General features: G+C 35.0%; 1 protein-coding gene across 1 annotated transcript in view; it reads right to left on the bottom strand.

The window, feature by feature from the left end:
* Nucleotides 1-1,134: 1,134 nt before the first annotated feature.
* The window catches only part of LOC120352173 (activating signal cointegrator 1 complex subunit 3-like), a 16,449-nt gene continuing 1,791 nt past the window's right edge, over nt 1,135-15,792 (bottom strand). Inside the window, exons 2-8 of the mRNA XM_039431874.1 lie at nt 14,499-15,392; nt 13,405-13,595; nt 11,835-12,003; nt 10,757-11,011; nt 8,875-9,083; nt 3,281-3,444; nt 1,135-1,446 (exon numbers count right to left, since the gene is read on the bottom strand). Coding sequence (XP_039287808.1) covers nt 1,358-1,446; nt 3,281-3,444; nt 8,875-9,083; nt 10,757-11,011; nt 11,835-12,003; nt 13,405-13,595; nt 14,499-15,392 — 1,971 coding nt within the window. The 3' untranslated portion in view covers nt 1,135-1,357. The remainder of the gene's footprint in view (nt 1,447-3,280; nt 3,445-8,874; nt 9,084-10,756; nt 11,012-11,834; nt 12,004-13,404; nt 13,596-14,498; nt 15,393-15,792) is intronic.

Consider the following 15,792-nt stretch of genomic DNA (forward strand, 5'->3'; position numbering starts at 1 on the left):
ATACATTTAGTATTATCAAATTTAGATTTTAGTTTCTTTATTTCCTCCGACATTAGACTACATTGATTTTTTAGATTTAGTATTTCTTTTTTATGGTCTTCATCTTGTAATTTTATAATCAGTTCCAAAGATTTAATTTCTTCTACCATCCCTAACCTTTCTTCCTCAGACGTTTTTAGAGTTACTTCTAATTGGTTTTTTAAATTAGTGTGGCTACTTTGTAATTGAGCAACTTTTTCGGCTAAAGTAGTTTGAGGAACTGGGGTTTTTGGTTTTGGCGTTTTTGAATTTTGGTTTTGGGAACGCGTAAGTACTCCGCTATGTGTACATTTCTATTAATAGCCTTCGGTGTTCTACTTGAGCTCATCTTCCTATCTAAGAAATTATATTACTTGCAATAATAATAATTAATTTATAAATGATAGGATTTTAATTTGGTTATAATTTTAGTCAAGTAAACTATCTATGTTTATTTTTAAATCTCGAAAACCTAACCTCAAAATAACCTCTAAACGATGTTTGGCTTATAAAATAGAATTAAGAATTAAAATCTAAAACAAAATGATAAAACGTGATCAAGAAACAATTAATAATGAAATTAATACAAAATTTGTACTTATCCGTGACTATTTATAACACAAAATCTTCCAAAACCCAGGAGCGAAATTATATATGACTTTCATTCACAACCTCAAGGTCATCTCCTATGGAACTAAATTCCCTTTGAAATGCTCTTTGGGCGACCATCGGGTGAACTTGATATCTACGTCTTTAATCTTTCCTTTACGAAGATATAAGCTGCAATAACAATCTGTAAAGGCGTCCATTTTGTGAGTCAGAAAAACTGATATATGTGCATACGCACCGACGGTCGGTCGAGCTCTGAATGTGTAAAACTGATTAATCGATGCGTACGGTCAGGATGGTACATACGCACTGACGATCGGTCGAGCTCTGTAACCGGCCTTATGAACCAATCAGAACGATTCAAGTACTTGATTGCTATGCAACCAAGCCAAAATTGACTAAGATCGTTCTGAAGGGCAACTTAGCCAACGTAAAAATATCATTAAATAATTAAAATATGTTTATAACTTTCCATAGGCTATTCCTATCTATAATAAATAATATTGATCTTTTTAAAAATAGTTATATTATGTAAGACTGTTATCACATTTTTCTTACAACCTAAACCCTATACCAAAAATTCCTATTCATTTGGCCTGATGTATTTTATCTTGGAGACTATTCAGCGTTGGCTAGCGAAGAAAGTCTACCAGGCATAGTAATAATAATAATGGAAAGTATTGACACTTTTCTTCACGGGAGCCTTCTACATCAGTCTTATTTGAGGATCTCAGCATGAAATATCAAAGTCCAGTGTGTACTGTTGGTCAAGTCCTAGGTACGTATCAGACATCAGGTACAAAGCCAACTGCGCTCTGCCTAGGAAATCAAAGTAAAATCTATTTTAATATGCAATAGAATGAATAAATATTCCAGAAAATGATTTGAATAATTTGATGCTAGACCTGTAGAACTGTACAGGGGAGAATATCTTGTTCATTACAAACAATAAATTTTAAAAATTTTGGAACATTGGCGATAACGGTAGGGCAGTAGGTATTTAGTAAGGCTTAGTGTTATAGGTATTCATTCCAGGGACATAATAAAAATTTTGTTCACTTATCAATAGATAGATGAAAAATTTGTTCACTTATCAATAGATAGAAGGACTAAGTGCGTGTTATAGCATAGTAGAAGAAGATATCTCATGGTATAGGTCGTGTTTCTGGGTCTATAACCCGACAGCAATTTGGCAAATGAAGCAACGGAGTTTTGGCAATGGAGTTTATGTTCCAAATTTCAAGCCGACTACTGTCTATTATTACAGTTTTGGCCGGGTGAGAATGTAAGAACTTGAGTTGACAGTGAAATTTGGAACATAAACGTTCTGTACCAAGGGGTATCTCCCAATGAAATCCAATTTTCTCTATAGTTATAGTAAAATGAAAGTCAATTAAGTGAATCAAGCGATAGTTAAGATAATATTAGATAATAGTGAATAGTCAATTTAATAAGGTAAATGGAGTACAGTAAAGTTGACGGCCAGATCTTCAATTGATGTCGAGTTATAGACCCAGAAACATGGCCGCCTCAATTGAGTCTACCGCCAAGTGCTAGTTGGGTAGCGTTACTCGTTTTTGCAAGCAAAAGGCTATAGTTTAGTAAAAACTAATGAATAATTATTCAAGTTTATACAGGCAACATTATGAGTGTTGGTTTTGAGTGTTGGGAGAATGGGATCGAAAAATTGAAGTTGAAGTGACTTCCAGAATCGACGTGATCCATGACAACTCGGCCTCTTAGTGCTGGTGCAACCAAACGGCTTCTCCAGCAAATCAAATGGGATAATTTCGATCATTCACCATACAAACTTGGCTTGGTCACTAAGAATCTGAAGCTTTTCCCCAAACTCAAGACATGACTTTGAGGGCAGAGCTTCCAAATTATGTCGAACAATAATCATAAGTGGAAGTAACTTTTAGAGGAAAAATAATTCTTTTATATACATATAAAGTATTATTTATGGCTGATCGAAGGTTGTGAAATGGCCCTCGTACATGTTTTTTAAATTTCCATCATAGCCTATTGTATCATCTAAAATAACGAAGAAGGGAGTCAATTTCGTTGGCCAACGATCTTGATCTGAATAATGTTTACAAGATTATTTGCAATTGTATTGTTCGTAATTTTCAAGTCGAATGGTCTTATTTGTGCCTCAAGGCTTATTTGTAAAGCCTTGTGGGGAGAAGAGACACCTCTTCTCTGTAGTGAATCACTAATGTAGGAGGATGCAGTTTGTACTCCGAGTAGTGTAGACTGTAGCAATTTCTTATTGTGAGAATCCCAGTTCTACTTTTGTAGAACACCAGGCTGTTTAGTTTAGTGTGTATGCATCCAGTGTTGAGTGTGTGGCTATACCGTGGACGCACGACAATGTCAAACGCCTCCTACATGGCTGATGGGCTCTCAACTCAAGAATAGACAGTCCCACACAAGATGTGCTTAGCTTTCTAAGCTCACATTTGTGCCTAAATGCATTCTAACGTCTGTTATGGAAAAAAGTAGAATGTTCAAAGCCTTCGTCAGTTAGAGTAGGACATACAAAGAACTCTCTAAAGAATCTCTAAACTGGAATTCGCTTCACTCAATCGAAAAATGAACTGGAAATTACTAAGAAATACCCAGTAGGGCTACATAGATTAAAGATACATACCTGGAACTTGTGGCGCAGTAAAGGTGAGCTGATGCGTACAACGGGAAGAAATCGGTGGAACTCGTTTCATGGCGATTAACTCTTTTTGTTCAATGCTGCCCAACGTCAAGAACCAGCCAGGCTCTGTCGGCTTTGAAAAACGTGGTGCATGCGCTTTTCTCTCTCTAACATCGAACAAAACAATGTCAATTGAAAAATATAATAATAGATTGGTATCAAAAGATACGGCAATATTAAAATCTTAAATTTGTTATTTTTGTTCAGCACAATTTTCATTTCATATACATTTTATAACCACAAATAAATGCTTGTGATAACTTCAGTAGTTTTATTCACGGCCTCTTATATCCAAGATGTAATTGTAATGATATGTAATGATACTATTCACATCCATAATAGCTATTTATGTATTAAGAGCGTAATGCGCGACTTTATCGCTCGCGCAAACCATTTATCACGCGACGCGCAGCGGAGCGTGATAATTTTGCAAGACCGATAAAGAAGCATTACGCACAAATTACATACAACATTTTTTCTACAACTGCACAAACCTCTTAAATAACTTATATCTGGCGGAGTTAATAATAATTCGTCTTCACTGATATCCATCATGGCTGCTTAAGCAGAACCGGTACAATATTATGACAGTATACATACAGTATGGAAACTTGGCTAGTACCCTGACGCAAAAATCCGCCACCTTGTTAGGAAGCGCCGCATTGTAATAGTATTGATAGTAGGTTCGGATCACTTTAATGATCCGGATCAATTGATCTTGTTCACTGCCACGAGCCAATCAGAAGACCAGGATTGGAACTTCCCAAGGTCACGTGACGTGTCTAGTATTTGCGTCATGTAAAAAGCATTGGTTAGATAGGCGCTTTATTGACAGTTTCCATTCTGTACATATTCTGTGATCATTATTACCGACTTTTTAGGTTAAGATCTGACCTACTTTTGGCAAGCTGCTTATCATCAGCTGATTAGCGAGCGTAAAGAAACTTCTGCGCATGCGCGAATGATTAGCGAGCGTAAAGAAAATCTACTGTGCATGCGCAGATGGTTAGCGAGCGAAAAAGTGGATTCTCCTCAGAAATAAGCTGTTTTACGAGGAGAATATTGAGTATGTAAATTCTTTTTTTACACGCAGTTGTAGAGAAAATATTTTTCCTTCAGTTACCCGAAAAAGTGCTCATTCCCGCATCAATTATAGTACGCAAAATACCCTATTCCCATACCCAGTGCGGGAATGTAGAATAGAGTACGGCAAAGACTTTGTCGCACTCCAAATTATCAACATAGCAACACAAAATAGTTAACACGCTTTATGACGGTAGAGTGCGACAAAGTAAAAGAAATGTTGGTAAACCTATGTCGCTGGCTGGAAATATTCATTAAACAGCTGATTAATGCCGCGAAATATTGAATCGGTAGTATCGTACAATTTGAAAGTTTACAAAGCAAGATAAAACGTTTAATCAATTTTTTATTATACAATTAATTCAACATATTGAAAAAATGAATAGTGATAGTGATCAAGAGAACAGTACTTCAGAAAATTTAGTGGATTTAGCAAATTCAGTGTCATTGAATCTTCTACCGGAGAAGTCAAAGTTGAAATACGAACGACAATACAATGTATTTTGTGAATGGTGCAAAAAGAATAGGGTGCAGAACATTACAGAAAACGTTTTATTAGTTTACTTTTCGTAGTTGTCGAAAAAATTTAGTCCTTCTACTCTTTGGGGCATTTATTCAATGTTGAAATCAACAATTAGTGTAAAAAATGACTTGGACATTAGTCGCTTTAAAAAAGTTACAGCTTTTCTGAAAAAAACTTCTGTAGGTTACAAACCCAAAAAACGAAAACTCTTACAAAAGATGAAATTGACACATTCATGAAAACTGCACCAAATGATGTTTTTTTAATGGAAAAAGTGGTTATGTTAATTGGAGTCGCTGGTGCGTGTAGGCGTGACGAGCTTACAAACATGCAAATAGAAGATATTGAAGATAAAGGGTCGATTCTAATTGTGAAGATTCCAAGATCAAAAAACAATAAAAGCCGTATATTTACAGTAAACAATGATGATGAAAAGGGCATAAATTATGTAGAGCTTTTAGAGAATATGTGAAATTGAGACCACAGGATAATGACAACTGGTCGATTGTTCTTAAGGTATAAAAAGGAGTTTGCAGTAAGCAACATGTAGGTATCAATACCATCGCCAAAGTACATTGTGATGTAGCTACGTTTTTAAAATTGAACAATCCAAATGATTATACTGGACATTGCTTTCGGAGGACGTCGGCTACACTTTTAGTTGATGGAGGAGGAGATATCCTACAATTAAAACGACATGGAGGTTGGAAGAGCTCTTCTGTAGCTGAAGGCTATATAGAAGATTCATTAAAAACAAAAATTACAACAGGAAACATGATTCTTGGGCAGAATGTAAACAAACAGACAACGGCAACAGTTCAAGCCGAATCACAAATGTCGTCTGCTGCTGGAATAGTTATAAATAACTGTACCAACTGTACATTCAATATAAGTATAACAAACAGTAAATAAACAAAACGTTTTTATAGTATTTAATGTCAATATTTTATCTCTATTCAACTTATCATATTTTATCTCTATTCAACTTATCATAAACGATTTTTATGTGTGAGATACCTATATTTTCAACTGGAAGACATTAGAAACATTTATCGACCATATGATCAAGGAATCACGTATTTCTTATGCTACTTTATTTACGTTTGTGGTTAGGTTTGTTTTTGTTACTAAGGTGTTATTTCAAAACAATAATGTATCTATTAGGTTTAAAGTTGAAACATAAATATTCACACTTAAAAAAAGTTCTTCAGTTCTTCAACTCCCCTAATCATCTCTACTCACATTTTAGTAGAATATCTTCAATCAATGCCGTTGGATGAATTAGAAACAGAATACAGAATGTAATTAAGTCATTAAATACCTTAATCAAAAACACTGGACCTACAATATCCTGTTTACCCAACAGTGACTTGAATGATTGAAGTTCAGCATTTCAGGTAATGTCTATATAATATAATTTAATCACGTTTTAAAGAATGTAGTATAACCTTATACATTTCATGCGTAGGCTTCTAGGCGCTTGGCCAGAAAGGCCAAATTGACACGTTTACTCATGTATTCACTAAAAAAAACATGCTGAAACTATATTTTTTACACTAATATAGAGTATAAAATATCATTCAGACTCAAACTTGAGAATATTTGGAACTGGACTAAAATAATAAATTTTTATAGAATGGTCAGGTTAGACTTAAGTCTGTCCTGAGGGCTGATCACTAGCCTAATCCTTAATCAGTCCTTGGCCTATTAACTTATTTATTTACATCAATATAAAAATTATAACATATATAGAGGCTTACAGCTTTGATCGCATAGACAAATTAATCAATAAAACAAAGTAATGGGCACCTTATAAGTATAAGCAAAGTTTTGGTGCATAACTTCTGTGTTTTTGGATAGAGAATATTAAACTGTTAGTCACGGCTGAAGTATACAGTTTGTGAGGCTCATAGATGGATCAAAATACATCTATAAAGCCAAGTGTTATGGCCATTCCTACACTTGCTGATGACTTCCTGTAGATGAAGTACTATTATAATTGAATCTCATATAATGTTATAATACTCATTCTATTGTCATTTAGACTAAATTTAAAATAATTCTGTTGTGGAATGGTTACAATATTCATTTTCAGCATTAAAAATACTACAGATTTGCACAAACAAACATTTGATTGAGTATAGGTCATGTTCACCGTTTATTACTGACTTTTCACGTTCTATGGTAACTGTAGGAAAAAATGTAATGTGCAATACGTGCGCAAAGTTTCTTTGCTGCACTCAAGAAACCATTATTCCGCACTCGCCTACGGCTCGTGTGTAAACGTTTCTTTCGGTGCAGCAAAGTGTCACTTTGCGCACTAGTTGCACAAATAACTATTTTCTACAACTGCGCGTAAAAAAAAGAATTTACATACTCAATTCTCCTCGTAAAACAGCTTATTTCTGAGGAGAATCTACTTTTTCGCTCGCTAACCATCCGCGCATGCGCCGTAGATTTTCTTTACGCTCACTAATCATTCGCGCATGCGCAGAAGTTTCTTTACGCTCGCTAATCAGCTGATGTTAAGCAGCTCGCCAAAAGGTCAGATCTTAACCTAAAAAGTCGGTAATTGTAACTCCGATATAAGTAATTTAACAGGTTTGGGCAGTTTTAGAAAAAAAATTGTATGTAATTCGCACGTAATGCTTCTTTATCGCTCTTGCAAAATTATCACGCTCCGCTTCGCGTCGCATGATAACTGTTATGCGCGAGCGATAAAGTCGCGCATTACGCTCTTAATACATAAATAGCTATTTTTATTTATGAGTAAAAACAACGTAAGACATGAATACCAATATCAATTTCGAGTAAAACAATTTGTCACAATTTTGTATTAATTGAAATAACGAGAAACTAGTTTTGAAATTAATACAATTATCATAACAATTAATTGAAAGAAACTTGTATCGATTTTAAACAATACAATAATCAATACAATAATTATTGATAAAGGAAAATCCAAATTAAATGCTGTAAATCACCCCGAAGACTTGTGCTACTGCAAATATTGACAACAGGTTAAACAGCTAGATGGAAATTCGATGAGCGCTACTATACAAAAATTATTTGTCAGCCCGGGAATCGAACACAGTACCTCCTAATTACCGGTCAGGAATGCCTACCTTTACACCAAACTGACAATCTCTGAATAGCAGAGCTCATTTTATACGAAGCCATAGCGGCCAGCCAGTCTACAGATGGAAATATGTTTTTAATCAAATTTAAATACCCTTATATTATTATCTGAAGAGAAAGGGTAAATCATATTAATATACCCAGAGTCCTTCTGCAATATCAAATATTAACAGAGAGAAATTCATGAAATAGTAATTTATATTTCCAATCATTATACACTTGAATATCAGCCAGAAAAAAACACTGTAATATACAGAAATTCAGTATTGACATGCTAACAACAGAGGAAAATTCATAAAATATTATATTATTATGAGAGTATTAATAAGTTCATTGAACCTTGAACATTTTCGAACCTGGATAGCGAAAAAAATAAAAATGTGAAATACTAGTAAGTCTCTTGTTGAAAGAATTCATTGTATAGAGGGGAGCTTGAATACTACCGTAATGTAATATTTGTACTTTGGAATTTACATGTATGAATAATATTGAATCTTAACTTTATATTATAATCAAGAGTTATGGTTATTGATATGGGATTATTAAATATATCATATTTATTATTAAACATATCATATAATAATATTATAGGATTGAGGATTAATATAAGATATAATAATATAGAATATTATTCTCATATAAAATAAATAATTTAATTTTAAAATTCTCAAGTTCTGTTCTGTGCTGTCAATTTTCAGTGCGGTAATTCGCAGGTGAATATGAAGATGCTTATTAAAATCTCATTACATTAAATAATATTGCACTAGCGAAGTGAATTTTGTGAAGGACTTACTTGGAGGGATTGAGCTTGGCGAACTTGACACAGAGAGTGTACTCTTGCCCAGCCACCAGCGAAGTTCTGCTCGACAACACGCACTCGCCCGAAGCTAGATCAGTCTTGTCCAAAACCTTTTCTTCTTCATCACTTCCAGCATCTTTCCAGCTTCCTCTCAACGCAACCGACATTCTTATGTCGGGCAGGTCTTGCAGCACTTTGTAGATCTGAAATAATTAAAATTATAACTGTTGAAAAATGGTGGAATGAAATATAAAAAAATGAATTTTAAAATCACATATATCTCTACAATTTACAAATGTTTTTAAAATCACTCTCTTGACATCATTATTTTTTCTATCTAGAGCTGCTTAGAGACAAAGAGAGTAGAGAAAGAAAGTTACTGGCGGCCAGTGCTTTTTTATAACGTTACTTTCCACCAATTTACATTCACCAAACATCGGTCTAAATATCAATTATTAATATCCAAATTGAATGCTGCCAATAAATAATTATTATTTATTAGCATTTTGATGAATACAATTTCTCATCTATTTTCAATATATGTAATCTGTCAAAATGTGAATTAATGGTAATTGACGGAAAAACAATGCACTGATCGCCAGTAATTTCCCGTATCTACACTCCCTGTCTGAAAATGTATTTCCTACATTCCCCTCAATCTATTGATGGCTCTTGATATTTAACCTCTCTGAGTTGTCATTCAATTGGCAATCTGAGTTTCATCTATTAGCATTCAATTGAGTGTCACCTTCCTTAGGAAAATTATCATTCAATTAATTGCCTTTATGAACCACGCAATTACTCAACATAGAGAAATGATAGCACAAGAAGATATCCCTAGTAGTCTCTCATACTTTGCCGTTCTTAAACTCTCACCCCAACAACACAGTAATAATTGACAGTAATCGGCTTGAGTTAATAAAAAGTTGGCTTGAAATATGGAACATAAACGACCCATACCATGGAATATCTTCCAATGCTATCTTTTCACTATGACATTACGTTGTGATGTGTGTCATGTGCTACTTTTCCATAATGAAAACACAAATTTAAATTGTCCAACACTTTTATTATTCTATATATAATACAATGTGAACAGAACCTGGTTTCGTGGCTTCACTAGCCACATTTTCAGCTGTTTTTTCACATTTTCAATTCAAAATGGTTTACTTAAAGTTATTACATGTATGATTTGTTATGTACGCGTATTGTTATTCCAATATTTGTTGTGTTATGTCATAGAGAAAATGAAAACACAAATTGAAATTCAACAACTATTATTATTATATAATAGTATATAAACAGAACCTGGTTTTGTGGCTTCACCAGCCACATCTCTAGCTCTTTGTTTACAACTTGCTGTCTACACAAGAGGGAACAGAAATTTCTCTTATTTTTCTAAAGTTTCTTATTTTCTTATTTTTCAGAAATTTCTCTTATTTTTCTTATTAAATTTCCTCTAGAAACCAGGTTCTGTTTATATACTATTATATAATAATAATAGTTGTTGAATTTCAATTTGTGTTTTCATTTTCTCTATGACATAACACAACAAATATTGGAATAACAATGAGCGTACATAACAAAACATACATGTAATAACATTAAGTGAACCATTTTGAATTCAATTCTAAAAGTTATTTATTTCATAAGTCGTACAAGCAATTACAGTGGTACATCATAAAATAAGAATACACTTTACAATACACTTTCAGCACCACAGAAATGACAGCAGATAAACAAATATATCAAGAAATATTTACTCTCGCAGAGGCATTACTGCCTGTGTACGAGAATGAGTCTAAGGTAGGAACAGGCACTAAAAGAGGATACGAAATATCCATTTTCATCGAATCTATTACTGTAAGTAGATCACCTGCTCGATCTCGGCCTCAGTCAACTGGGCCGACAAGATGGCGACCAGGCCCTTGTAGCGGATGCGCAAGAGTGCGGGCAGCATGGCCCACTTGCGGTGTCGCCTGAACAGCCGCATGAGGGCGGGGCTGAGGTGGGGCAGCGTGGTGAGGGGGGAGTCCTTCAGCCAGCGACCCTGCACTACACTTTGCATCAGCTGCTGCAGTCGCAGTGTTGTCGCCAGCCACCCTTGTTCCGCGCTCACGTCTATCATCGCCTACAACGTCAACATACAGTACAACCCAATCCATCTAGTCAACTCAAATTCTACACTAGACTATACTAGAATAGTAATATTAATAGAGTGGAATGGAAAACACTATACTTGTACTAGAATAGAGAAGAATAATAAAGAATAGAAGAGACTAGACTATTCTAGAATAAAATAATAAAATACTCGAATAAAATTGAATAATGTCCATGACTGGACTAGAATATAAAAGAAAAGACTATACTGCAACACACAGAAAAGAAAAATAAAATTGAATAATGGATATATGACTAGACTAGAATATAAAAAAAACTGGACTATACCGCAACATACAGAGTAGGACGTCAACGAAATCCATTAGAATAGAGTCTAGTCAACTCAAATTCCAGACTAGACTAGACTAGAGTATAATAGCAATAGAGTAATGGAGTAGGATAGTAATATCAATAGAGTGGAATGAAAAATACTGTAATATACTGTACTAGAATAAAGAAGAATAATGGAAAAATAGAAGAAACTATACTATACTAGAATAAAATAGAATAGTAAAAATATGACTAGACTATACTGGAATAAAATAATGAAAGACTTGGATAGAATAGAATAATGGAAAAATGACTGAACAAGAATATAATAGACTGGAGTGTACTGAAATAGAACAGAGAACAGAATACGATAAAATAAGATAATTAATCAAAAACGCCCCTAAATTAAAGCTTGTAATTTATTTAGAACAGAAATTACACTTTCCATACACAATTTACAATCAATGTAAGAGCTGTTGAACTGATTGAGTTACAATTGTGTATGACTTGATGCAATTGATTACCTGAAGAATACGTATTGCTTGATCGAGAACCGACTTGAGATCAGTGTTATAGTCGGTGCAAGGCATTGGAATACGACTGAAGTAGGCCTGCAGCAGCAGGAACGCCTTTGTGTGCGGCGAGTCAAGAGTCAACTGGTCGACCGGCAGAGGACATTCTTTTGCCAGGTTCCTGCAATTTCAATACAATTCACCACTATTCATTTCAAATAAATGCGATTTTTATTTTTATACCACAGATAACAGAATTACACTACCGCGTCTTATGGCGTGTATTGCCATCAATGGTTTTAGCAAAGTTTAATTATAATTTTGATATTAATTTTACTATTTACTGGTTTCTTTCCTAATATTCTGAGGATAACTTCTTGAGAAAATAACTAATTTAAAAATTGATTAATTGTAAACATCTTTAATATTTTTTAAGGAATATAAAATAATAGTTGTCAAACATTTGTAAACAATAGTTATCATAACATATCTTCAAGTGAAGACAAAATTATGTTTTATATTTTCAAAACTATTCTTTAATATTCTTAGTGTTTTTGATGAATTATGATAATGATTTTACCTTTTTAGTGTAGTTGTGAAGTTGATATTGAGGTAACTATTCATATAAAATAAAATATTAAGAAATTGTCAAAAACCAGAGATTTATTGACAATGGTGTAACAACCGAAACCGGTCTTTCTAACTATCAATAAATGTGGTTTTTGACAATGTCTTAATATTTTTATTTATTAATGACTTTATTTTAGTTGTGATAAAATAGAAGGGTACTTGATATATTCTATTGCGTTTCAATACTTTCGGTAGCCCTGAAAATAAAAAGTAAATTAAAACTAGTAGTTCTGTGAACAGTAGACTTAGCGCAGTTAAAAACCACAGTCTTATCTAATACAGTCCATCATAATGAATTATGTCCTGTCATGACGTATAAGCGAGATATCGGTGTGTAAACAATTAATGGCTGTTTGGGTTGTTGTATCGACAATATTTTTTTGTAAACAACTATGCTACTATCATTAAAAGCTTACCGAGTTCAAAACAGATAAAAGTCGTCGGGAGAAAATAATATGCTACTTCGAGTTATCAATTGCATGCGTCATTGCTTGCAATTAATAGTCCACACGACAGCTGATTTTTTACCAAGTTACATTGAGATACTAATTGCATGCAATTAATAATCCACTCGACAGCTGATTTGTGATGAATACTTCTATATTCTGATTTTTACGGTAATATTGGCGTTCGAAGGAGACTCCTTTTCCTTTTGTATTATCCTTCAAATACAAAATTTCAAAAAAACCTTATAAATACGTCGTCGCGAAATTCAAAAAGGAACATGCCTGTCAAATTTTATGAAAATCTATTGCTGCGTTTCGCCGTAAATGCGAAACATATAAACATAAAGAGAAATGCAAAACCGTCGACTTCAATCTTAGACCCCACTTCGCTCGGTCAAAAAAAGAAATATCTTCAAGAAGAGAACTCCAGGATTATTGTTGTGTTCTTTGTTCCCTACCGTACTGATGCGATAAAAAGCACATTTTATGGTACATGAATGACTGACCCATTCAAGATGTCCTCATTGTGCCTGACAGGCAGCTGACTGTACTCATGCACTTTGCACATGACATCCAGCAGCTGTTGCCAGGACAGCGTTGGACTCAGATTGTTCCTCAAGTGCAGCATCGTCATGTGCGACAAGTAGTAGTATGACGAAATGCGCCCCATCGATGTCGGCAATACTCCTCTCTCATCCTGAAATAGATAGTAGAAGCAAAACTAAAGCATTGATCGTTAGGAAATATGAACCGTAAGGTAATTTATAAATTAGAATTCGGTTCAATGTTATTTTGAGGACAGTAGTTTGAACGTTTAGAAAGTTCAGAAATCAGAACTTAAAAAAAACAGAGATTTTGAAATTTGAACTCTAGAAATCAGATTTGAGGCCGTGTTCATAAACGATTTTCAAAGTACGTTGTTAGCAGAACACGCTTTAGTGAACCAGACATAAAGATTCTAGTATCTAGTTGAACACTTATGATTGATTGTTGATATTTGAAGTCTGCTTTGTCAAGATTGAATCACATGGAATCATTTATAATACGTGCATCCAACTGCAGACAATGAAATAAACACTAATACTTAATCTGAATTCAGACAATGAATAATACATGATTATGAAAATGTATTTGTTGTAGTAGCCTAATGCCATGTAATTTTGGTCAAGATGAATACTTATGTCTGTTTCATATATCCTGTGTTTTTCGCCCTACAGCATATCTATATCTTGCCAACCTACTGAAATTTTAAAATGGAAATCTTTTCTGATTTGCAATTTTCAAGGTGAATGATATGGTGTGACTATAAATTTGGACTAATTATGTCGGCTTAGTTAGTTCAATTTTATTCAACTAAATATTTATTAATGAATATTTGGAATACTTGTTAGAGAAAATTAAGAACAGTGAATTAATAGAACTGAAGAGATCGACTTATGAATAAATAGAAGAAGTAGAAGTAAAGTAGATATATAATATTAGAAATAGATATATCATAGAAGAAGTAGATATATAACACAAATAGATAGATAGACCATTACATGTTTTTCTTTTCTAATTATTGTTTTGTGTTATTCAATGAATAAAAATGAGAAATCACCTCTTCGAATGTCACACAGAACGCATCCTCGAGCGTTTTCAGCGACTTCTCAACCAAGCCCGACAAATAATGATTGACATCAGCCGCATCCAACGTCTCCAATCCATAGTAGCTGGGATTCTTCAGCAACCGCCTGAAGAAATACGTCCACGTCAGATAATCAAGCGCTTGCTGGCGATTCTGAATGGAGCCGGCCACTATCTCCGCATTCAGATGATCGGGTAGCACGGCGAGCAGACTCGATTCCACTGGAAAGGGCTCGTAGAGGAACTTTTTGTAGAAATTCTTCTTCACGTCGTGCACAAGAACTACAGCCATCCCTTGGTTGTCGAACTGGGGTCGCCCAGCACGTCCCATCATTTGTAGGATGTCTGTAATGGGCATGTCTACGTAACGTTTGACCTTTCCGTCGAAGTACTCGGTGCCTTTGATGACGACTAGATGCGCGGGGAAGTTGACGCCCCAGGCTAAGGTGGCAGTAGCGATGAGGACTTGTATCTTCTGGTTCACAAACAGTTCCTCGACAGTTTTCCTGTCGCGCTCTTGTAAGCCTGCGTGGTGCATGCCGATACCAAACGCTAGTGTGAGTTTGAGGTTGGGATCGTTGATGGAGCCGATGATCTGATCCATCTCCTGTTCGCTCATGTGCATCCACTGCTTGGGGTTGTCTTCGCCGGCGAGGAAGGCGATGAGGTCGAGGGCGGTGAGGCGCGTTTGCCGCCGAGAGGACACGAAAACGAGGGCCGGCTGCGCGGGCGAGTGCTGGCGGATGGCCTGGAAGGTGGGTCGGTTCATGGTGGCCATGCGCGGACAGTAGTGTTTGCCCGGGAAGCCGGCGATGTGCACTTCCAGCGGCACTGGGCGCACTGACGGCCTGAAGTTGTACAGCCCCATCTGCCAACAAACAACTTACCTCTTAATAGCATCCAAATGGTAGAATTGAAAAACTTCATTCAATTACACGAAAAAAATAAGAAAAATAGCACATACTAGCAGGCAGGGCACCCGTGCTTCGCTACGGGAATTGAAAGATAAGATTATTTTTGTGCAACATTTATAATCTAAATTCTATCAAAATTGTTACAATAGTTTTTGAGATTAGGCTACAACTTGGCATGAAAATTATTGAGTCAAATCATTCGAATAACTTGAATTGATGTGTTGGAAGTGTTCTGTAGAATATTAGTCTGATTGCAGCGAATTTTGTGGAGTATTGGGCGGGGCTTAAAAGCCAACCTCGACTTTATTCATTGGCAATTAATATTTCCTGTTGACAGTTATCAAATTAGCAGTG

Source organism: Nilaparvata lugens, chromosome 7, assembly GCF_014356525.2.
Source record: "Nilaparvata lugens isolate BPH chromosome 7, ASM1435652v1, whole genome shotgun sequence".
NCBI classification, from domain to species: domain Eukaryota; kingdom Metazoa; phylum Arthropoda; class Insecta; order Hemiptera; family Delphacidae; genus Nilaparvata; species Nilaparvata lugens.